This window comes from Rhipicephalus microplus, chromosome 8 (genome assembly GCF_043290135.1).
Source record: "Rhipicephalus microplus isolate Deutch F79 chromosome 8, USDA_Rmic, whole genome shotgun sequence".
In the NCBI taxonomy this organism is placed as follows: domain Eukaryota; kingdom Metazoa; phylum Arthropoda; class Arachnida; order Ixodida; family Ixodidae; genus Rhipicephalus; species Rhipicephalus microplus.
Window position 1 is genome coordinate 32,205,663 of NC_134707.1, and position 26,195 is coordinate 32,231,857.

Below are 26,195 nucleotides of genomic sequence, written 5' to 3' on the forward strand. Positions count from 1 at the left end.
CTCTTGCATTGTAAAAAAAACTAGATTTCTTCTGGTGCTCTCTTAGCTATGCCTTGCAAGACGTGTGGACACACTCCATTCTTTCACCAGTGTGTCATCCTGGGCCGCAGTGTCCTGCCGCGGTGGTCTTGTGGCTAAGGTACTCGGCTGCGGACCCGCACGTTGCGGGATCAAATCCCGGCTGCGGCGGCTGCATTTTCGGTGGAGGCAGAAAAGTTGTAGGTCTGTGTGCTCAGATTTGGGCACACGTTAAAGAACCCCAGGTGGTCGAAATTTCTGGAGCCCTCTACTAAGGCGTCTCCCATATTCATATGGTGGTTTCGGGACGTTGAACCCCACATATCAATCATAAATCAATATGCATAGGATCTTTTCTTTACGTTCAAACTGAGCTGCGCTGAAGCAATATCATTTTATCATGCACCAACTCACCCAGTCAGCAGTACTTGTGAACTGCAACTACGACTTTGCAGATCCATGCGACTCCAACATAGTTTGTTGCCGCAGATGTGTAATGCCACACATATACAAGTGTACTCTTTTGAGCCGTCCAGTCAGTATTACTTGACAGAGAACAGTGCTTTGAAGGCAGTCGCTAACTCTCCGAAGCTGTGCTTTTATTGCCTGTAAGCGCTAAAGAGTCAACAGAGTTGCCTTTTTCTGCCCTCAAAAAAAAACAATGGCTTTGGAATTCTGGCATCGATCAAAGGGTAAAGCGATGAACATTCTCAAACATCAAAGGCGTGATTAATAAACAGGTGTTTTGTGAATGTAGTTTTTTTTTTCTGTGAAAAAGTTAAGGAATGTCCCTATTCAATGTGTGAGGTCATTACACGAGTATATTATTAACATTTATCACCAATCGTTCTTAATCAGAAATAAACTTGACACTGATTAAACCTTTTGCGTTGGTTAAGTAAGGTTACTCCCAAGGCTGGTGTATTTCCTATTCTAAATTTTGTTTCGGTGGATGCTGGAATTGTTGGTGGATATTGTGAAAACAATAATGCACAAAAGGGAAATAATAGTGGTTGAAATAATAGTGGATGAGGTAGAAGTGGCGGCAGCTATAAGAACTGATGATAGCGACAGTGAAAAAATAGGTGACAGACTCTGGTGATGCTGACAAGCTTTTTTCTTGTTGTTAATTATGGCAAGTGAGAGGGACAGCGGAATATGCTGGCTGATAATAACAATAGAATACAAGTTTTAATGAATGTCTTACTAAACAATCTGGATGGCGGTGGCATGATCGAAGCGTGGCGGGTGATGGTGGTACGATGAAATTGCACGTTGCGGTACGTCATATTACTGTCGTTTTTATCATTCGTACGTTCAATGTGCAGCAATATATGTTTGAAACCAAAAGAGGCCAATACTAATTATTACGCTCTTCAGAACTTTCTTTTTTTTCCTTCTTGCGTCGCAAACGAACACCTCATTTTCAGTGGAGCAAAACTGCAGTGAATATTCATATTGTGTGCGCGGACACTCAGTTTAAATGCGCGATTTTTAGCTGTATTGTGATGTTTCTAGGTCTAGAGATACTAGTGCGAACAGTGACAGTAAATAAGTAACATTGTCATGCAGTTGTCAAGAAATAATTGAACTCTGACTTTGCAATAGCTCCTTGCATCGTGTAGATAACAAAGGAGCCACTATTCGATATTGCCACATGATCTTATTGGGTGAGATCTACATCTGAAAGAGGACAAAAACGATCTATATTAGCTGCTGCTTGGGTAGTCGACTCAACGAGCCCATCATATCAAGTTTGTCGTAAGAAACGTTACAAGACTGGTGGAGGTGCTGGGTACAACGTCTCATGATCCACCCAATGCCCAAGACCCCGGTTAGCAACCTGAACACAAGCCCTACACCCGTGGACACTCCTGGTCACAGAGTAAGCTGCCGACAACGAGGCCTGCCGCCTGATACACCAACTAGTGACACAGCGACTATGACGTCCACACAAGATCCCGTGCAAGCTCTGACACCTTCCTCGCCGATGTACGGCATCGTCAAAAACCCACTCACGCCTAGCCCCTTTCACGGAGAGCAGCATGAATATGTTGACGACTGGCTGAGTGAGTTTGAACGTGTCGCAGCGATCAACTACTGGGATGATGCCGCGAAGCTCCGGAATCTGTACACTTGCGTAAAGGACGGTGCCAAGACGTGGTTTTTGAACAGAGACGATGTTCTGACATCTTGGCGTGAGTTCCAGCGTCGCCTTCTGGAGACCTACAGGAGTCCCGACCGCTGCGAGAGGGTGGAGCGTACACTACATTCACGCATCCAGATGCCAAACGAGACCGTCTCGATGCACGTCGAGGACATGACACGGCTTTTCAAGGGAGTGGGCTTCACACCACGCCACCCCATGCGTGGTGTGAAGGAACAACTTTTTGCTGGTTTGGTGCGTAGTGCCCCCAAGAATGTTGCTGCGTTTTTTTACTGAAGCGGCAGCAATGGAGCAAGTACTTCACCACCGGTCCGCCCTGTTTGACCGTCAAGTGAACGCTGCCTCAACTACCGAAATTTTCGCCATTCCAGGGAGCAAGAGCCGCGAATGAATTCGCGAGGTCATCTGTTTGTCGTCCGCGATGAAATGGAAAAGATGTACGGGACAAGGCGAATTGATGTCAGTTCTATCACCAGTGGCATCCGTAAAGAGGTCCAGCAGGTGCTGCACACCCATCGTTTTCCGACGATGTCGGTTGATCCGCAAACGGCTTCTGTGTCTACTGACAGTCGCCGTCGTACGTATGCGGAAGCCTTGCGATCTGCCTCGCCTCTTTCTGGTCAAAGAGTCCCGACTCATACAATGCCGCACGTCCCGATCTAGCCAGGGCCACACATCCCGATACAGACAATGATGCTGTCAGTCACGATTCACTCAGCGCACGCTGGTTTGGACATCGATTGTCACCGTTCACCGACGCGCAAGTCTGATGTCTGGCGTACGCCGGACAGACGATCCCTCTGCTATCGTTGCGGTGAGGCTGGTCACAATTACCGCAAATGCCCATACCGGCAGCTTGGACTGCGTGGATTTTCCGTCAATTCTATTCTTTCTTCCCTAAATCGTTCAAAGGCCAAGGGATATCGAAGAGTACCTCGCGCAGCAGCGTGCACCCTTTACACGACGGGAATCGCAGTCACTGTCTCCAAGGAAATCCCGCAGCCACTGGACCACGTTTCGAGGTGACGTCACTGGAATGCTCCCTGAGCCCTCGTCGGGAAAACTGAAGGCAGCGGCCTTCGAGGGCAAGGTCACTGGGACTCGAAGTGCGGAAGACCTACCATCGACGCTTGCACGCAACGCTGAAGACATTTCGTCAGAGATTGATTGCAGCACCGAAGAAACGCCGACATCCACATCTGAACACAGTGACCACGTGTCGCTCGATATACCTGTGCTGATTGACAGTTTCCAGGTCAATGCCTTGGTAGACACTGGTGCAGACTATTCGATTATCAGCAGGAGGCTAGCAACGTATCTCTGGAAAGTGATTACGCCATGGAATGGAACGCGAATTCGAACAGCTGGAGGACACGTTGTAACACCGCTGGGTCGCTTTGAAGCCAGAGTGAAAATTCGCGAATAAACATCAACGTCAACGTGCGAGGAGAAGCGGAACCCCGGGAAATTCGCAGCTAAGCAGCACTATCTAGAAAACAACGAGGAATGGAAGGTGGGGTTGAATGAAAAGGCACTATTTGCTGCAGCCCTTGTGGGAGCCCACCTCGACGACGAGGGCTCAGTCGACCCCTCCTCCTTCCTCCTTTCTCCATAGAATCGGCTGAATGGGGTGGCGTATTTTTACGATAAGATGGGGGACCACTACATTGTCCTACCCTAACGCAGTCAGGCAAGTTTGGCACGTGTACTGGAAGCCGGTTTTTTGAACCTCACCTAACTGCCAGAAGCGTTCTTGACAACAAAGGTCGTCTATCATTTTTGGACGTGCGGGAAATCTTGGTGACGTGTGCGAAAGTTGGGTGCAGTGCATTTGTGACCATATTTGGGCATCGTGTAGACTGTGCCCTCTCCGCGTGTATTGTGTGGTGCCTTTCCCCGCCTTCTTGGGTAGAGCACCTAGATCGTCGAGCGACGTGCTGGCTGAAGCTGTGGACGATGCGCCCAGGGTAGGCGACGTGGCGCTATATAAGCGGAAGACTTTTGCATATTTTAAGTTCTACAGTTCACCAGTTTTCCTGCACAGTTATTGACTTCTTCTCGATCACTTGATCACCTCTTTTGGAATTCTCAGTTACTAACCATGTCAATAAATTCTTGTCGTTCCTACGAGCGCCTCATCTGACTTGTTGAGTCCTAGAACGGGGGCCCGCTACCAAACTGAGACCCGTGAGACCGGAGCCGCAACAACGCACATGTATGCACGCGATCAAGAATTTTATGCAGAATTTCGATGAGTGCAACCCATATGTTCTGTTTGGACTTTTATTCGCGATCATCAAAGAAAGGACTACGCATGAAAATTGTAATCACAGTTCAACCTGATCGCAGCAAAAAAAAAATCAAGATATCGTTAATAGTTCTTAGGCAGCCAATGTATCCGGAGGAAAACAAAATGTGTACTGGAACGGTACGCGCTTGCATATTTGCTGAGCACAACCTATAGCAGCGGTGTCCAAGTGTGATGACGAGGTGGTTGTCGAGGAGTCCATCCGGAATCTGTAGAAGTGTATGCGCCCCAGGTGCAATCGCCCCAGGTGCAATCCTTGTTTAGGTGAAATCATCCGAGACTGACGAGTGAAAACTGAAGAAATGAAGAAAACAATTCAGCAAGCTTGGCATATGTCACCCTTTGAAACAGCTAGAAACGGCCGTTAAAGCTGCGGTAACGTCTCGTCAAGTTTTCCTGCTCATTTGTCTACTTTGCACTTTTTTTAGGAGTGACATTGTGAACCATAATGAAAACTTAGCGCTGTTGCCATTATCAACATGCATCAATTCGTTACCGCGGCAGCTGTTTTCTTGTCTCTAATGAATATTAGAGTTTTAGTAGCAGCTGAAGATAACGTTTTTCTCGAGTATCCGACATACAAAGCTGAAAGTAAACAGGGCATTAGCTTGTTCACTATACATTCTGTGGAAAGTGGAACATGTGTCAGCCTGACGTAGTGGTAGAAAGCTCGGCTAAGGATACTAAAGGGGTGCGTACGATTTTTACTGCCATAATGTTTTCCTCACGCAGTCTCTTTTTTTCGTAGAATGCTGTAGTTATTGGCCTCCATACAATTACTTTGTTTTGACAGCTGTGCATGAGAGCTGTGATGCTGTAGAGCTGCTTAAAAAGATTATCAGGGATGACAAGAAAAACAGCCGAAGAAGAAAATTAAGAAAGAAGCAGGGCACGTGGGCAATCTATCCAGTTGGACGAGAAAAAAGAAGACTGCGTGCGAGCTGAAGATAATAAAAGGCGGGTGCATGTAGAGAAAAATTGTTGGTGAGGACAACTGAGAAGACGATGGGTGGTCGAGGCCGCCTGGTTTCGGCACCAGGACTGCAACGCTTTGAGAGCCACCTAAATTTGTACCTCGGTGAGCTACTGTCTTGCTGCTCGGTCGTCTAGCTGGCCGCGGGCGGCCGGGACAGGTTAGTGTCACGATGCCGACTTTGTGTAAGGCCCACGGGCTCGCGAATACTCCTCTGCCACGCCGACGGCACGCAGGCCAGAGCGCTCTTGGAGGTGCCTGGAGTTCCTGCCGGCACCGTGAGTATCGCCATCAAATAAAAATTAGGTCTCGTACGTCACCTTCTTGACGGAGTGCCCTATCACACCAGCAGGAACAACAGCATGGACGGACGCGATGAGCGAAGCTTGGGTGTCAGAAGATGACATCTTGCATCCCGTTTCTCCTAGAGACGTGATTTGCTAAGTGGGACCATAGGAAATAACGTAGGACTTAGCAGTGTTAGGACTTGACGATTGTGTTTGGGTACGCCTAGTTGTTTTGAGATATTCTCAAGTGTTTTTGGGTACTTGTTTAAAACTGTTTGTGCAAAGCTGAGTGTGTTTTGTGCCAACCTCTGTTTTCCCTTCATGATTTCACTTCACTTGTTCAAACAAACTGAACCGGTTGACATAGTGACAAGATGAAGCAGTAATAAACGCGTGCAGGTGAGCCACTCTGTAGGAAAAAAAAGTTGAAAAGAATGAACGGCATTTGGTCTGGTTTCTTCGCAGATCACTAGTTTTCTCTACATAATGGTGGCGAAACCCGGGACATAACTGATGACAGTTCGCCTACTTGTCGTCGGCGCCACTCTACAAAAGCTGGTAGCATGCTGAAAATGATGTAGTAATTAACACGTGTAGGCCACTTCAGCAAAAAATTAAGTTTAAAAGGATGACTGGTGCTCGGTCTCGTTTTTTCCCTGATTGATATATTTCTTTACAGAGCTTCATAAGGTTCTGCTGTTCTGCAGCATTGATCACGTGTCATGTATACTTCCTCGCGCTACGTGAAACCATTATCCAGCATCAAAATCCACCATAATGATAGATGATGGAGTCCACCATTCATATTAAGGACATATTCCTAATGTAGTTGTAACTAAGGTTGTTCAATGGCTCCTGTTTTCTTAATAAAGAAAGAAAAAGTACACAAAGACGATAATACTTACCTAACAAAAAGAAAATATGCCTCATTCTTTTCTGCTTTAGTGTCATTCCAATACTCCTTAACCTTCTCCAGCGTTTTTTCAGAGTCAATTGTAAGTTTTTTGGTATGGTTGTATATCGTGAGGTTGTCCATCTGCAAACGAAAGTTGCTAGTCGTACAACAAATTATTTTATTTTATGTAAACAACAACTCTGTCGTTCATTTCCAACTTTCAGAAAAACAAAAAATTCAGTCTGAACTTAACAATTACGCATCTATGTGCCATTGTGTTAAATATAATAAAGGACTCGATGCGTGAGAAACAGCTATGTAAGGTGATCAAAGCACGAATAAGTGGTTTATTAGGAAAATGCTTCGACAACTTCAGAAAAGAGATAAATCGAACAAGACCATTCCAACTCTCCATATTGTTAAAAATAAGATGCGCCTCCACCCAGCATCGCCAACGCCCGGCTTGTTCGCTTCGTGTTTCGGTTCGCTGCTGTGCTTCTGGACGCTTCTTCGAGCTGCCTCGTCGCTGACGACTATAACCTCCCCGCAAAACTAATAAACCTCTTCACATTTATTGGAGGGTACTCTTTCCAATATTATCAACATTCATATCATAAGGATATTGTAGTTTTTTTCTGTTTATAGGACGCCTGCATCAAGGCAGGCGTCCGCGTCCTATAAACGCCACTACATCTTTTAGTAGAGATCAGGAAGATTACATGCCCTTTATTCTGTGCAATAGTTTCTTAGCAAGCATTCTTGTATCTAGCCTTAAAAATTATTATAACTATTTGCATACTCTCCCGCACTGTGTAGGAGACTGTGGCCTTGCCTATACATTTTTAGCACACAAACACTCGTAATAATTGTATGGATCTTTAGAGCTCTTAGAAAGAAATAATATCTATAAGAACTTGAATTAGCCAGGTTTTATTCTCGAGAAGTCGTTTTTTTATTGAATGCTTTTTGACGTTTCAGACTATAACTGTTCAATTGCATTTTGCGTGAATTTTTTTTGCGTTTACTTAGAAATTATCATCAGTCTATGAAGTGTACGCAAAATCTCTAGTGTGAGCAAAGTTAACCGTGAATGCCTAAGGGCGAGCTTTTGACATAAACAAATTGAAAAGAATTAAACTTATGTTGAAAATACTCACGGGCCATCGTAGCCCATGACGCGCCACGATGGTATAGTGAATTGGGCGCTCGATTGAAGGTCACAGGTTCGAATACCGTCTGCGGGACTACACTTTCCATGGAGGCGAAAATGTTTTTCTCCCCTGTACATACATTTAGGTGCACGTCAAAAAATCCCAAGTACTCAAAATTTCCGCAGCCATCCACTACAGCGCCTTTCCTATTGCTATCTTCGTTTCGGGACGTTAAATCTCAGATATTATTATAATATTTGAGCTGTAGGTGGGAAGTGCTAGTGTCGGTCTTTTCGTCAGCTGCTGTTGTGATCTCATAAGAATGAAACCTGTTATGTGACCAAACAGCAGCGGATTTTGGGGGCGTGGTTGTCTGCCACTACTGCTGTCGTACGTAACCCCTATTCAGTGTAGTGAGAGAAAAGATCTTTAGGATCGAAGCCAATTTCAATCTCTGCCTTTTTTGAGTCAGGTTTCTACCACAGAGCCACGTTGGTGCTTGGATCTCGTTCGCAACAAAAAGAACACATCCTAAACCACTCTATTGTCAAGCGAGAAATCAAGTTTCATATCCAAACAAGCTAATGTGGTAGAAGCATACTTTACAAGCATGCGTAAGGAATTAGGAATTTTGTGGCGTTTGGGTTGTTGTTAGCTTCCTACTGTTTCCATTAATAAAAACCACCTTGAAATTTACAGATATCACTTACCATTTACCATTTACACAACAGAACTAATTAGCCACACGTTACCATATATATTACTTCATATGAGCGGCAAGACATACAATTTTTACATTTAACACCATGTAAGTACATTATTTTTGTATGCGTGCATTGTCTTTGATGTTCACTTTTTATTCATTACTCTTGGGGTTTTTGACCAAATATAGAATGAATATATCATTGTGTTTCTTTTCCTCTTCTGCTCAAAAGCGATGATACACGCTCTATGATTTATTGTGCCTAAGTGCTTATCAAATGCACTTTTTTCTGTCTCTATATTGCCACATTACTTTCCGCCAGTTTCGTTATCACACTGTTAAACAATGTTCAGCGCAAACCACGCCTACGATGTTAGAGAAGCTTCGAGGCTGTAGTAGGTTGTTGTGTTAAGTTTAAGCCCACTTCATTAGCCTCTCTGATTATTCTGGAACGTACGTCACCGCTAGCGATTAGGCTAGAATGTTCGATGGCAAGTGTGTAAATGCCGACACGCTTCGTGGCTTGTCAGTTGATTGACGGCCGACGCTCTGCTCGCCGCTATCGCTGCAACTGTCTTGCGGTTACCTGACGTTCCTGTGGCCACAAGCACGGTCCAAATAAACAGTTCGACCTGAGGCCTGCTTGTTTCGTTCATGTCACGACCTCGTGACAATAATTTGCCCTGTCTTTTTTTCCCTATTGCTTATGAAATTGTTCCCATATTTATGTTTTTTGATATTAAATGCCAAGTTCAGGTTCCAATGATGGCCTCTCCAAATCCAGAGATTTTCAGCACCCTCTGCTGCGTTGCAGATATGACTGCCACCGTGGTCAGTTGCTTCGCAGCTGCTGGAGACTGAGGGCCGTGAAAAATAACGCCATTGGAACCTGAACTTGGCAACGTTTAACGCTAGAACCTTATCTAGTGAGAAAAGTCTAGCTGCATTATTCGAGGAGCTAGACGGTGTTAAATGAGATATAATACGGCTCAGTGAGGTTAGGAGGACACATGCGGCCTATACGGTGCTACAGAATGGGCACGTCCTTTGCTATCGCGGCTTGGCTGACTGAAGAGAACTGGGAGTGAGGTTTGTAATTCACAGAAACATAGCTGGCAACATAGAGGAATACTATAGCATTAATGAAAGGGTGGTAGGTATCGTAATTAATCTGAATAAGAGATAAAAGATGAAGGTGGTACAAGCTTACGCGCCTACATCTAGGGCGACGACGCTTCAGTTGAAAGCTTCTATGAAGGCATGGCTACGGCAGAGAGTAATGCAAAAACACAGTATACAATACTGGTGGGAGACTTTAATGCAAAGGCAGGGAAGAAGCAGGCTGGAGACCAGGCAGTAGGAGATTATGGCATCGATACTAGAAACACCAGAGGAGAGCTACTAGTAGAATTCGCAGTACACAATAATTTACGGATTTTGAATACCTTCTCCCGAAAACGAGGAAACCGCAAGTGGACATGGAAGAGCCCTAATTCCGAAAATAAGAACGAAATAGTCTTTATATTGAGTGAACACACAGGCATCGTGAAGGATGTGGAAGTGGTTGGCAAGCTACGATGCAGTGGCCATAGAATGGTACGGTCTCAAATTTGCCTAGACTTGAAAAAGAAACTACAGAAACTGATACGCAAGAAGCCAATCAATGAGCTAGCACTGAGACGGAAAGTTCAGGAATTCAGAGTCTCGCTTTAGAACAGGTACTCGGCTCTTAGCGAGGAAGCCAACCTTGGTGTAGATCCAATGAATGATAAGAGAGAGAGAGAGTGAGAAAGGAAAGGCCGGGAGGTTAACCAGATATAATCATCTGGTTTGCTACCCAGCACTGGGGGCGGGGGAATAGGGGCAAGAAAGAGGGGGTAGATAGAGAGAAAAAACAACGCACGCGCACTCATAAAAAAACGAAAACACACACAGGAAGGGCGTCCTAGCTACAACAAATGAATGATAATCCGACGAGTATCCTTATGGAGTGTGCAGTGGAAGTTGGAGGCAGGGTAGTTAGACAGGACACTGACAAGCTTTCCCAGAAAACGAAGAATCTCATTAGGAAGCATCAAACCATAAAAGTCTCAAGTGAAACAGACAAAATAGAACTGGCAGAGCTTTTGAACTTGATTAGTAGGCGTAAGGGTTGCGATTTAGGAAGGTATAGCATGGAGAGAATTGAACACGCTCTAAAAAATGAAGGAAGCGTCAAAGTAGTGAACAGAAAACGTGGGATAGGCGAAAATTTGATGTATGCACTAAGGGCCAAAGAAGGCAAAATAACTACCAATAAGGATAGGATGGTTGAAATAGCGGAGGAGTTTTACAGAGATCTGTACAGTAGCCGGGACAACCACGACCTTAATACTATAAGAACTAGCAGTAACCCAGATGACACCCCACCACTAATGATAGAAGAAGTCAGAAAAGCTTTGGAGAGCATGCAAACAGGCAAAGCTGCTGGTGAGGATCAGGTAACATCAAATCTTCTGAAAGATGGAGGACAGATTCTGTGAGAAAAACAAGCCACCCTGTTTACCAGGTGTCTCCTGACGGGAAGAGTACCAGATTCTTAAAAGAATGCTAACATCATTTTAATACTTAAGAAAGGGGATGAGAAGGACTTGAAGAATTACAGGCTGATCAGCTTGCTCTCTGTAGTATACAAGCTATCGACAAAGGTAATTGCCAACAGAGTAAAGAAAACATTCGAATTCGATCAACCAAAAGAACAAACAGACTTTTGAACAGACTACTCACCAATCCACCACATTCATACTATCATATCAGGTAATCGAGAAATGCTCAGACTATAACCAATAAAATGAAAATATGCACGCGCCCACAACCGGAAACAAACACGTGTCAAGAACTAAGAAAAGAAAACGTAAAAAAACAAAAAAACAAAGAAACAAGAAAACGTAACACAGAGAAAAACACTGGATTATATGACGTCCAAAAATGACGTCCGCATCGAGCGCTTGTCTGTGTCCTCTCTGAGTGTGTGTATTTTTGCGCTTGTTTCATCACGAAGTAAGTTGCTGCTCCGCAGTGTGACGAATAATCGCATAATGAGTACTTCTATACTTCGCAAGTTCAAATATATGGCGTATTTTGTTCTTTCAATTGAGCCTGCTGTGGTCGCCCCAAAAAACTTTACAGCCGCCTCTCGAAAGGCCACTTCTACATCTTTTGCAGTGTCTGTTACGTGTGTTGTGTTTAAGCCTGGTACTTTTCATCTTTCCAATGGAAGAATGATCAATTATGTCACCATCCTCAAGTAGAAGGCACAACCGAGATGTAGAACCTACAAACTTAGTTTAATGTCAGCAGTGGGTCGTGCAATGTAGAAATGCAGTGTTCTGTACTCAAGCGCAACTGATTCTGGTTGACCTGCTCCCTCAAATATGAAGAGTTTTGTCGCCAGCGTATTTAGGCGCACCTATGGCACCCACACCAAGTTTTTGTACATGTTACCTTAGGTACCATTTGTAACGACCAAAGAAAATACCATATGTGTTATTTTAATGTACTGCGTTTAAATGCACAAATATTGTCAGCAACGCTCGGCGCAGATGACGCCTGAATGATCGGAAAAATTCACGACTGTTGCAGATCATTCTGTTATGATCGCACGCAAGACACAAATATTCGAGTGTATTATAGAGCTTGCACAATTACCAGTAATAAGAGTGGAAAGTTTGATGCCTGATTTATAAAAGACGCTGCGACCCAGTGATGACCACTTCATAGTGGGTCGACGCTTCTTGAGCCGATATATCTGTATAGCGTTTATGGATTCTTATCATTCTAGTTTCCATTTTACTGCCACACATTCGACCAAAGATTGAGAATGGTAATAACACACACACACACACACACACACACACACACACACACACACACGCGCGCGCGCGCGCGCACGCAGACGCACACGCACACACACACACACACACACACACACACACACACACACAAATCGCAACTTTCAACAATTCTATTTAGCGATTCCAAGGCTACTAATTGAGCCAAAAAGACAATGAATATGTACACAACAGTAGCACAATAGAACAGGATTATTTCTCGGCATCAAACAGGAAACCAAAAAAAATCAAATTCTTTTCTTGTCAGCGCGATAGAGCGCATGCTGATACACTTGTTACCCAACATTTCTATCTGTCCGGCTTCCTATGGTTTAATGTGTAGGCTGATTTCTCTTTGATGAAAGGAAGAAGTAAGGCGAAGTGTGTCTTTGACAGTACGGCGAGTCCCTCAGTTTTTCTATTTTTTTAGATATCATTGTTTTCACCAGCCAAGTGCGGGTTTGTGCTGGCGTGCGATAGAGACTGAGTCACACACGCGTCTGCCAGACGTACATTACGAATCCCGCGGAAGCTGCTTCCAGGAAGCGCAACGGCGCCGAGAGCGATACTGACAGGGACGATATCATGAACTATCATCCGTAGTGACGAGTCCAGTGATGGCACCTTCGAGCTGGTGAGGAGCCGAAAAGCAAACAGACGGTTTCTGAGCCCGCCATCCGATTTGAGTGCTTCCACTATCAGACCTTCCCGTAGTATCCAGCCATTCACTGTTCTGCTCATGCCAGTTCTCACCACGGACAATATGAGACGCCTCAACAGGCAAGCCGTGTCTGCACAACTGGAGACACTAGTGCCTAACGAAATCAAAGACGTCAGAGTGAACATGCCCAAGATTGTTCTAGCCATTGACGTTAACCACGCGGCTGCGCTGAACATACTGCGCAAGGTCACAGAGCTCAATGACATAGCTGTCGGCTGTCACACCGCTCGGCAAAGAAGTCATCGCTGGAGTAATTTATGATGTTGACGAGACCATAGTCAAAACAGACTTGCCAATCCTGATGAAACCCGCTACAGAAGGCACAATCATAACAAGTGTTTTTTCATCTCGGCACGTCACGTTGCGTGAAGATCATATTCAACGGCGAAACCCTCCCGTCAGACGTGGTGGTGGGACACTTTCAGCATGCTGTTCTTCCCTTCGTACCGAGGTCACTTATGTGCAGAAAATGTACCAAGTTGGGTAACGTGAGCAGCGTGTGCAAAAACACCGGCGTTTGTGCCCGATGCACTGAACCCACGTTACTAGCGCATGTCAATCCAATACTCGGAAATGTTCTAATTGTGACGGGCCTCACGATGCATCTTCGAAGGATTGTCCAATTATTCGAAGGAAAATGGCAGTGCTGAACAAAATGGTTCAAGATCACTCGTCTCAAAGGGAAGCAGCCGCATCTATTAGACGACGACGATCGCGTCATCGATGGTGTTCCAAGACATCCAAGACACCGTTTTCTCGTGAACCGTGCTCAAAGTCGCCTCCACTTCTGTCTCCAAGAACAAGCGCAGTCGGTTCGAATGATAAAGAAGCCGCCAACAGCAACGCAGCAGACGCCTGGCCGGAACTCCCTCGACTACACTCTACTCGAGAGGGGCATCAGACTTCAGCAGTGAAGCACTCCTCGTCTGATTTCTCTAAACCAACAAAGGAGGATAAGAAAATAGTCGCCATGGTCAGCTCCCTCGTGAGTACCATTCGTGTGTTCGTGGAGAGGGTGCAAACACCAATAGCACAAAGTTCTCTGCAGCTGCTGGATGCTATCAGCCCGGTTCTAGCAAGCCTTTAGAAGTCGATTGTTTAAGCAGATTTACAGCAGAACCATGGCTTATCAACGGAAACAGCCATCGTTTGCAGATGATATTCGAAACGCCTTCATATTTCTGTGGAAGGTGACAGGCCAGAGGTCCAGGATATCGGACTTCCGGCAGTTCGTGTTTGAAAACCACTTCCCGATAATGGTAATCTGTGAGCCTAACTCATCGACTATAAGAATATCAGGATACGAGTCTTTCGCCTCAACCATGAATAGAAGAAGCAGCAAAGTTATTGTTTATATTCGCAAGGACGTTACTTATTTCACCCATGCTATACCGCCAGATGACGACAACCATCTCTGAAGAAGAAGCGGTTGTATTTTACACTTATTGGCTTTTATATATATCCCCCGCAAGTCCATTTGATTGTAAGAGACTAACAGACAATACAACAATTATTCCAGGTCCTTGCATTAAAACAGATTATTTCAATGCACGTCATCCGATATGGGGAAGCTTGAGGACTAACTCGAAGGGGCGCTCACTGATATCGTTCGTGTCAGACCACAACCTGTGCCTTCTGAGTGATGGTAGCCCGACATGCCTGCGAGGAACGACGTACAGCAGCTGCCGCTACCTGACACTGGTGTCGTGTTGCCTAAGTTCAAAAGTGCGGTGGTTTACAGATATCGAAACCCATGGTAGCGACCACATTCTGATTTATGTCAGCATTTATGGCCAAGAGATTGCGTCCTCGCCGGTCATTCGGTATATAGACTGGACACTTTATGAAGATCAAGTGAAGGACACGTGGAGAAATGATTCCCCGCGTGGCTTAGAAGAAGTAAGTGCAGTTGCAATGAAAAATAGTATGCGCCTTTTCACATGCTCACAGAAGCTCACGGAGCTTGACATCAAGTTAGAAAGGCTTCGGGCGTTACGTAGACGTGCTGAGAGAAGATACGGGGGTGCGAAGTCGATTCTAGATCTCAGAGTAGCAAGGCGGATTCAGAAAAAAATACAACACCGAATAGACCAGCTGCAGGATCCCAGATAGAAAAGCTTTTGTGAGCCATCAGACCCACGCAAGCCATTGTCTCATGTATGGAGAAATCTACAGGGTCTTCGCTCAGGCGCCGTGCAACTTCATCCCTTCAGGGCTCTCGCACGTCGTTGCGACCACCGCGAAATTGACGTTGCAGACGATTTTCGCGCGATAATCACCGGCGGGACAGTCCTATTCTCCGTTGTGCTTTTATGCGATATCCCTGGTCCACGAGACCAAAGTAAGGACGCTCCATTTTCTATGGAAGAGCTAGAAGCTGCACTGACACTGTGTAGGCGTTTTTCTTCACCATGACCCAATGGGATAACGTATATGGCTGTGCGTCTTTTAGGCCAAGCAGCTAGACGACAACTGCTAAATTTATTTAATCGTTCATGGGAAGATAGCATCGTACCTCAAAAATGGAAAACGAGCCATCTTGTGCCATTTCTAAAAGCAGGGAAATCCCCTCTGGTGCTGACACCATACCAGCCTGTAGCTCTCGCCAGCTGCGTTGGGAAACTCATAGAGCGCATGATTCTCACGCGCCTGGAGTGGTTCTTTCAATTGCACAACATTTACCCCCACTCCATGGCGGGATTTCGACGAGGCCGTTCATCGATTGACAACGTTATCGATTTCGTGTCATCAGTAGAACAGCCGAAATTTAGTAAACGACTAGCACTTGCGTTCTTTCTTGATGTGAAAGGTGCATATGACAACGTTTCCCATCAAACTATACTAGACGCACTGCTGTTATTTGAACTGAAAGGGCGAATGTTTTGATGGATCCGATGCTACCTGACATGAAGATACTTTTTTGTATATACTGATGATGGCCCGACCTAAGACCACTACACGTGCCGTGGCGTCCCGCAAGGTGGTGTTTTAAGCTTAGTTCTTTTCAATGTTACCTTGCTTGACCTGACAAAAGCTCTTCCTGAAACAGTCAGTGTTTCAATATGCGCTGATGACATCTGTGTGTGGGCATCTGCATTGACACGCCTACAAGTTCGAGCAAGGATACAGAGGGCAGCGTCACAAGCATCTGACTATCTTCGCACGCAAGGCCTAACAATCTCCACAGAAAAATCTACACTGGTGGCCTTCTCGCGCAAGGTGATGACAAGATACCCGATAAGCATCAATGGCCAGCCCATCTCTTGCAAGCGTAGCCATCGTTTTCTAGGTGTCATTGTTGACCATGACCTCTCCTGGAGCCCTCATGTGACTAGCTTGAAAGCGAAACTGGTATCTTTTGCCCCCATCCTGAAAGTAATCGCTCGAAAAAGATGGGGTCCGTCATTGAGTGTCATGCTACAGATTTACCAAGCACTTTTTATTGGTGTACTTCGCTACAGTTCTCTTCAGCTTTCCAAAATTTGCATGACAAATATTCAAGCAACTCAGAGCGTGCAAGCACAGGCACTACGTGTTCGTATCGGCCTACCACGATCTACCTCAATCGCTGGAACAGTTATATTGACTCGGGATCGTCCGGTTACGACTTACGTCACAACCGACGTGCCGAGAGCACATATTCTGCATATTTCACGGATGGTATCGAGACATTTGACATTTCTGCCAGAACAACGACCCCAGGCGAGCACCGCACTCCTTACAGTGGATCGCCTAGTGGCTATTCGTACCCTTTTTCACTTTGTCGTGGTGCTCTTCTAACTTTTAATTTATGCATCTTTCAGTTCTTCTCACGTAAACAAAACTTCATCACAAGGATACTCTGGAAACAACCAACAGTGCACACTCAACATATTTATTGCGATGCTTAAGTTGGCAACATTTCTCTTCTTTCGAAATAGGACAAGTTTTGTGACATATTTTTGACACTTTCTCTGGAGAAGACATGAACACTCGGACACCCACCTTATTTCCAATCTTTTTAAGATTGTGTGCCACACCATAGATATGGGGGACAACAGTCATTTTATGCTGCTGCAGGGAAGTGTTAATACGCTGCCTGTTTTGCCTCTTTAGTTCTCTATGCAGCGAATGAGCGACGCCTGTAACCAGTCATTGCAGGTAGCCTGCTGCATGCAGTCTCAAAACCTGTTGGTCAAAGCTATTTTTCAAGAGGTGAAAACAAGACTTTTTCAAGGTACTGAAAAAGCATATTCGTGCGACAGACCTCTTCACTACTTTGGTATGGGCAGAAGAGAAAGGGAACAATGGCTTTTTGCTCCTGGGTTCATAAAACCAATATCCCGCCTGAAATTGCAACGAAAGATCAATGAACCTGAGCGTATTATCATATGACATTTCATGTGTTAGTTTTAGAGGCTGACAGACCGTCTCAAACACTTCAAGTGTCAAAAAAGCAATATTTTTAAAGTCCTTGACATCACACTTAAAAAAACCAAATGATCATCCACAAACCTGAAGTTTTTAGAACCTTAGTTCCCGGCAACCTCTTATCAATTATTTGATGTAAGTGGGTCATAAAGATATCACTAAGGATGGTTGCAATAGCCGAACCAATAGAAATACCCTGATTTTGAAAATTGGTGTTCTCATTTCAACTAACGTATGTGGACGTTAGGTACAAGGCCAGTAAATAAAAAAAACCCCGCACTGACATACCACAGGTGCTCTGAAAGGTCACTGCATCATGCTCACGTATTCACTGTTTGACAAATTCTTGAAGCATATTATGAGTTGAAGAGTAGTACGAATCTATCACATCAATGAACAACGTCTTAACCACTGCTTTGGCATTCGATACCAAAAAATTCACTATCTGCCCAAAATTTTGGTATTGAATGCCAAAGCAGTGGTTAAGAAGTTGTCCATTGATGTTAAAGATTTGTTCTATTCTTTACCTCATGATATGCTTCTAGAATTTCTCGAGAAATGCATACTTCAGCATGGTTCAGTGACCTTTCAGAACATTTGTGTTATGTGTGTGTGGGGGTTTTTGGATTTACTGGCTTTGTACTTTACGTCCACACTCGGTAATTAGAATAAAAACACCTATATTCAAAAACAGGGTATTTGTATGGTTTTTCTAACGAACCCGTCCTTAGTGATATATTTATGGCCCACTGAGATGGAATAGTTGATGAGAGATTGTCAGGAACTAAGGTTTTGAAAAACTTCACGCTTGTGGACGATTACTTTGTTTTTTGAAGTGTGATGCCAAAGAGTTTCAAAGCTTTGCTGCTTTGGCACTTGGAGTGTTTGAGACAGTTTGTCAGCCTCTGAAACTAACACATGAAATGCCAAACGAGAAGACGCTCAGCTTCCGAGATCTTTCATTGCAATTTCAGGATGACCACATTTGTTGGCTTTATGGGCCCTGGCGCAAAAAGCCATTGTCGCTTTCCTCTTATGCCCATACCAAAGCAGTGAAAAGGTCCGTCGCACAAATGGGCCTTTTCAATTCCTTGAAAAAGTCTTGTTTTTACCTCATGAAGAAGAGCTTTGACCAAGCGGTTTTGCGACTGCAGGCAGCAGGTTACCCGCAATGACTGGTTATAGGCGTACCTGAATCACTGCATAGGGACCTAAGAAACAAAATAGGCAGCGTGTTGACACTTCCCTGCAGCAGCACAAGACAACTGTTGTCCCCAATCTCCATGATGTGGCACACAATATTAAAAAGAGTGGAAATAAGGTGGGTGTTCGAGTGGTCATGTCTGCTCCAGAGAAATTGTCAAGTCTATGTCATAAAGCTTGTCCTGTTTCGAAAAAAAAAGAAAGGTTGTCAACTTAACCATCGAAATAACTACGTTGAGTGTGCACTGTCGGTTGTTTACAGAGTTCCCCTGTCATGTGGTCTTGCTCATGTGGGAACAACTGAAAGATGCATAAATGAGAGGTTAACAGAGCACCACAATGAAGTGCAAAAGGGTACCGATGATCACTTTGCGATCCACTGTAAGGGGTGCGGTTGTGCGTTGTATTTTCATAACACTCGCGTGTTATATCAGGATGGAGATTTATTAACCTGTTTGATCGTAGAAGCCACAGAAATGACACGTGATAGTTTTGAGTGTGTTAGTGCACCTTCTATCTCGCTCACGTGGAAAGAATTCTTTTTTGATGGAGTTATAGATAATAACAGATGAGTAATGTACGGGACTTGCACGTGTGCTTTTTGTTTGTTTGCCGGTAATATTTTTCGCTCTTTCACCCCCTCTATAAACCTTGACGTTTGCAATAAACGTTTAGTTTAGCTTTAGCGTTTGTGTTGTGTGTCTGTGTAATAGTTGCTGCGCTTCGTACCAAGATGGATTCATACCAAGTGGCCCGATACAATTGTTTATTAAGCATGTTTAGTCACGACCGGTTCGTCGCTCGTAGAAAAACGAATAACCTCTGCATCGTAGGAAAAGTTTTGTTGTAGCGTAAAAGTTTGCAGTGAGAGGGCATTGAAATTAGACGTGTCCACTCGCAACACTGCGACGCGGACGTAGCGAGCCTGCGAGCGCTCGACACACTCAACTTCACGGCGCTAATCGTCTTTGAGCAGTGGCGCTGCGGTGGCAGTCAAATGAACTAGGCCTTTCCATAAGAACGGCGTCTGCACAGCGTTCTATGCAGCGCGGCTGTGGATGAAGCTTAGCGTACCACATAGCAAGTGGTCGCGTTCAAGGTATTCATGACCTTACGATGTACTACTAGTACATTTAGGAGTCAAATCTCGCACAACGTCCAAGACGCGTTACGTCGCACCATGAATAAAATTACGTGCCAAGCTGCCGAATTATTTACTTGTTCATGCGCCGAGAATCCTGGCAGAAAGAGGCGCGTATCCACGCAAAACCTATCGAAGGTGATTCTTGAGGATTTTTCTGAGACCCCAGGCCATTTCTTCCGAATTGTCAAGATGCCGGATCGCGCCACTTGAATGTATCTTGTCTGGCATGAAAACATTGCCTTTCATGCCTTGCATTAGATTTGCTGTTGCCGTCCGCGTCGAACGCCACTGCAACCCCTGCAGCAACTACCTACACTCGTTTTGGTTTCTTCAATATCTCGCGAAAACGTAAATAAGCGCTGCGGTACGTACGTGGCGTCTTGTTGCGGGCGTTAGTGCGCATCACTTGAATCAACACGTTACGTACTGCACATGCGTAGTTCTGTCTCGTGGCAGTTCTGCGTATGTCAGCTCGTTACGTACGCCCAAGTAAAAGTGTCTATTAAGATGGCCTCCAGGCTACGTGCACAGAGTTGCTGTGGATGATCAACACGCATTCAATATGGACATCGTGCATGCCATTCGCTTCCACTAGCTTCAAGCGCACCTGCACTGGAGGACACGCGCGAGGTGGTACTCACTACTACTTCTTAAAGAACCGTGCAAAAATACGTGAGTTAGTATACTGGAGAGCCCGTCCAACTACACTCTTCCACGGTGGCGGACACCACTAGTTTAAGTTGCATGGACGCGCGACTTTTTCTGATTTTATATCAGGACGTGCATTTGCGGTGGTGTCATGTTTCAAGACGTGAGGAAGACGCAGACTTACCAAAAAAGACACCGACTCACGCCCTCTTACCGCCCCAGCACTGAATTCCCTCCCTCCTCTCTCTAGAAAAATTGGCAGCATATCCACGGAGTGAATGATGGAGAGTTGGGTGAAGCATCCGTTCGTTCATTCGTTCTTGCTTCCGTCCGTCCATGCGTGCGTCTGTGTAGCCACCCGCGCGTCCATCCGCCCGTCCGTGCGTGCGTCTGTTCGTGCGTCCGCACGTTCATCTGTGCGTCCGTCCCTGCATTCGTCCATGCATCCACAGATGCGTCCGTCCATGCGTCCATCCGTCCGTGCAGCCATCCGTGCTTCCGTCTATGCATCTGTCTGGGTGTGCATTCGTCCACCTATTCAACACTCCAAGTACTACCATCTCGCATCTTTTATTCATATGTTCCGCATATAGAAGCACCATCATCCAGCGGACATTCCAAGGACTGAACGAGACGAGGCACACGCACACTTTCTTACGGCTTGCGCTTCGTGTCTCCTTCCCACCTTTAACCACCTCGAGTTCATGGCATATACTAGTTCACTGTATTCATGGCACTGCGGCCTAACGCTCGCTAAACCTTTCTAAACCAAGGAGGTTACACCCAGCGAGTATAACGTAGCAACCTTTTCTTGTGAGATAGTGCTCAATGCATATGCCAATGGCTGTTAAGGGGTAATGAGAGACAGGAGAATTCGGCTTTTAGCTAACGCGCACGTTGCAAATTTTTATTGTTCAACAGCGCACAAAAGAAGTCTCCCACCGGCACCACCTTTGAGGTCAAAATCTAAGACTGGTTACACACTACGACGACTACTACTACTACGAGGGACGAGCGAGTGCCGCTTTAAGGAGCTTCGCCCCTAAAATATTCGGATTGAGAAGACGCTTCTTTTTTGTGGATGTCACCGTCCCCTGCACAACCCCGCCCCAGCAGCCGTTTAACAGGAGACAGGTCGTGGATTGCATCTCAGCTACTGAAATAGACATCGCATTCATGGGAGAGGCCGGTATAGCATTAGTCATGCGTAACCAAAAAAGCCACCTTTGTCCTTATAAATTCTCAGGTAGCACATCACAATTTCACCAGGTGTCAAGTCAGCTGCTTAGCAAATTCAATTCTGTAAAAGGCTGCAGCACGTCGTCAAGAGAGTCAGTGGATAGAACAGCTGTGTGTAACAGATCCACAAATGTTAGGGGCAAAACATTCCATCATGCCTCCGCCAGCATGCTCTTACACCTGGCCTCCACTGCTTCATTCATAGCGCAACGTCTTGATAACCAAGACCATCCGCCGCCCTTTCTTTTCTATACTGTCATCCGGCAACACATCAGGCTGAGTGGATAAACTCAACCTCTCCTGATACTGGATTAGATAAGACATCGCTGCTCGTGAGGGGACGATTGCAATAATCATTTTGAAATCTCTATGTATTGTCAAAATAGACCCTTCGATGTACAATCCACAGTTTAAATTCTGTGTCCAGACAGCCACGTTATTTCGTGTGGCCTGGGACTACCAAAATATTCCCAGTATATTGGTGAGCAAAAAACCTACAATAGTCCAGAGGGGGGCGACCCTGTCCAGCTCGGACCCAGTATAGCAATAGGCCATGGTTGACCGACGACGGACGGTGGTCTTCCAGACTTGAAGGTACAACCACTATAGTGAGATTTATTACATATAAATGTTTAATTCTCTTCTGAGCAAATTCAGGGTGTGCTCTACTTTCAAGGATGCGTTAACATCGGGCAAGATGCCCATGATGAACGGAACTTTAGGTCGACTCACGCTCTGCTTTGCATTCTATTCTTGCATCCATTTAGGGGGAGATGGTGTAATTTTGTAGGGGTGAAGCTCTTTAAGCCGTGTGCTTTGCGTCCACGATCTATGAAGTAGTAGAAGTAGTGTGTCGGAGTAGTAGGCTTCATGGCTGGACTGGAGGAGCGGCACATGCGCACTCTTATGAATTGAGGCGGAAACCCACGCACGTTAATCATAAAGAGATAGATAGCTGTGTATGATGAAATAACCTACAGAGACGAGAATCGGGTACGTGATCTCACATATAATTTGCCTTGAATTATGTTTACTGAAAAAACTAGTATCAGAAGGACGTACTTTCAGCAATATCTGACCAGAAAGGGTTGCCATGATCAAGTCGCTGGGCGTTACCTTCTTGGTTTTAGCAAGTTTTAGCGAGGGTCGGGTTGCAGTGCCATGAACTAGTGGCGGGTAAAGATAGGAACTAGACACGAAGCACAGGCCGTAAGAAAGTGCACGCGTGAAGCTCCTCTAGTCCGACCGAGCCACCTCTTGTTTAGTCCTGGAAATACCCGCTGGATGGCCGTACTTCTCTATGATGAATATATGTGTAAAATATGCGCGATCGTGGTACTGGTCATGTTCAATAGATGAATAGAAGGATGGACAGACGTACGGACGGAGAGACAGACAGATGCGCGGACAAACGGACGCATGAATGAACAGAAGCATGGACGGACGAATGGACGCACGAACGGATGCACGGGCGGACTGACAAATGGACACACGGATGTCACACAGATGGACACATGGACGGACGAAAGCAAGAACAAACGAATGTACGGAAGTGCTGATGAACTGACGGATGCTCCGCCCCATTCATCATCCAGAACTCCGTTGATATGCTGTGATTTTATGAAGGTTCTGTTAAACAAAGAAACGGCAAAAAATCTTTCCCTTCAATTCAGCAGTTTGTTTGTAAGCTGAAATAACTTTCCCAAAACAAAGAAGCAACCTCTAAATTTTGCTGTTTTTGTAAGGACAACATTTATTCGCTCATTCATTGTTGCTGCTACCTACCCAAAAATTGACAACTTTTAGGACATAAATATGCAAAACAATTCTGGTTTTAGGCAGGGACAATAGACAGTGATAGCGAGCTTTGGGCCTCATTGTAAAAATGAACAATTAAAATTATGTGTATTGTCTAGTCATTACTAAGTGAAACAAAATTTTTTTTATTCTAACCTTTTTTTTTCAATTGTTCACGAACGCATTGCTTGTGACCTCTTCCTACCTGCGGGTGCTTTAAATGAGGCAAACATCTCCCCCTTGTTAAAGTAATGTGGTGATGTACCGCAGGGGGCCACCCATTGTGGAGCTTCCAAAAACTCATATATGTAGATCCTGTTCGCAGCTTACGTGCTTATTTGAAGAATTTATCTCGTTAGGATTTAGAGATTTAAGTAGATATAAACAGTACAATAGTATGTTGTTTAACTTACCAAGGAAACATTTTTTACCGTAATATTTAATGGTATCGAAAAATTCCGAAATTTGTCTTCAACCTGGAAGGAAAAATTATTACTTTATTGCAATGCGAATTCTTCCTGAGCTTGATTGTTTAAAGTTCAAGACAATTTAGCGTAGATAGGACCAACACGTGACTGAACTCATCAAAATATGTCATTTTTTCGACAAATGGTACATGATAATACATTTTCCTCCTTTTTTCATTTACAACGACTTGATGTGGAAGATGCAAAATCAAAGTACATTGCCATTGTTTGTGTCAATGTTGCTACTGGAGCTAACACACTTTAATACTCACGACAACCTATAGTAGAAGTAAAAAATGTTCAGCTGCTTTATCATTTTCGGCCTCAGCGAACATACAATTGTAACCATTTTGAAACGCATACGACCGATTTCGGAAGTGAAACACTGACTGACGCTGGTTCAAAGCGTTTCATCGGTGAGGTTAAAGATATGTAAACAAATTCAGGGTAGCACAGCATTCTTGTCACGAAGACTGAGGAAACAGCAGATCTCGGGGCCTTCCTCTCCTCCTTATCATGCAGCTTCCCACCACTTCTCTTTCACACTTTCTTACTGTACTGTAGGCATGCTACGCTTATCCGTATCTCTTTTTCTTTTCCTCCTCTAAACCTAACTATTTTTTCCACCCCTTTGGCATACTTAACTTTCCTACAAGCAAAACTTTTCCGATGTCTCATTTCAACATATTCTCGCAGTTCTTGCACCACAATTTAATGTTTAAAGCGAAAACCATTTGTTTTTTTTTAAAGCTTTATTTAGCGCAGATTTCTAAGTCAAATTTCAAATCACAGCAGCCTCTCAAGAAATGGGAAAGCGCCACTGGATATCTTTGAAAACTAATAGCGACACATACGGAATTGTATGTCGCACAAGTGTCCGTGTAGCGCCTGCGTTTAAATGCCAAGTACTTCTTAGCAAACTTCAGTGACTTTGAGCCTATCTGCCTAACTATCTATCTGCCCCGCCGAGGTGGTCTAGTTGCAAAGGTACTAGGCTACTGACCCGCAGGTCGCGGGTTCGAATCCCGGCTGCGGCGGCTGCATTTCCGATGGAGGCGGAAATGTTGTAGGCCCGTGTGCTCAGATTTGGGTGCTCGTTAAAGAACCCCAGGTGGTCGAAATTTCCGGAGCCCTCCACTACGGCGTCTCTTATAATGATATGGTGGTTTTGGGACGTTAAACCCCACATATCAATCTATCCAGCCGCCTATGACTTTTAGGTCTCCTGGCCATTTTGATAATAATATCGGTGCGAAAATTGATATGGCATAACATGACTGGGTAAGGAGTATAACTGAATAGTCACAAGATCAAAATAATGACATGTGTGTCCTGAATGTCATGATTAACATTTTAAATGCGAGCATTTCTTAGCGAACTTCAGTGACATTGAGCGTATCTATCTATCTATCTATCTATCTATCTATCTATCTATCTATCTATCTATCTATCTATCTATCTATCTATCTATCTATCTATCTATCTATCTATCTATCTATCTATCTATCTATCTATCTATCTATCTAGGCTCTTACGTTTGGGTGCTCGCGTGGTTGCCTACCTAACTTGGTGCGAACCAAATTTAGCATGGGAGGGTAAGATGCCTTGACGAATATGATCCACTGGTCAAAACATGAATAATGTCACATTCCGATCGCGTACGTCGTCGAACACTTCCCGCCAGCGTGGCACATATCTACAGGTGGGTATGTGCCACTTGTATGCGGGTATGTGCCACAGGTGATTGACACTTTGTATCTACACTGGAGTGCCGAGAACACACATGAGGAATTTTAACACGCGAGCATTAAGAAATACGCGACATCAGTAGCGTCGGCCCTACGAATGCAGAGAATAAGTGTCAGGGTCCCAGCTTGAATCAAACCCGAGCATTCTGCGGAGCAGCAAAGCGTTTTACCATAGAGCTACGCCAGATCTCGAAACTACTTTTCAAATAGACGCTAATTTTCGTGAAACGTCAATAGTGGTTGCAGTGCTGCCTAGCCAATATTATCAACATTACATATGTATTCCTTTGACACAGCGTCACGTCGGGTTAATGTCAATTGTGGTGACTGGTCATGCGCTGAAGTTGATTTAGGTACAAGTGCTATTGGCCAGCATCTTCGCGAGCATCAGCGCTCCATATCAGGTTATGGTGTTGCTAATATACATGCTCCAGTTCGCATCACTGC

The 26,195-nt window shown here is 44.8% G+C and overlaps 1 protein-coding gene across 3 annotated transcripts in view; it reads right to left on the minus strand.

Annotated features, from left to right (window-relative positions):
• The window catches only part of LOC142768443 (uncharacterized), a 70,244-nt gene that overhangs the window by 12,485 nt on the left and 31,564 nt on the right, over positions 1-26,195 (minus strand). For all 3 annotated transcript variants that reach the window (XM_075870417.1, XM_075870416.1, XM_075870418.1), the window contains exons 3-4: positions 23,947-24,009; positions 6,659-6,789 (exon numbers count right to left, since the gene is read on the minus strand). In XM_075870417.1, the coding sequence (XP_075726532.1) occupies positions 6,659-6,789; positions 23,947-24,009 (194 nt within the window). The remainder of the gene's footprint in view (positions 1-6,658; positions 6,790-23,946; positions 24,010-26,195) is intronic.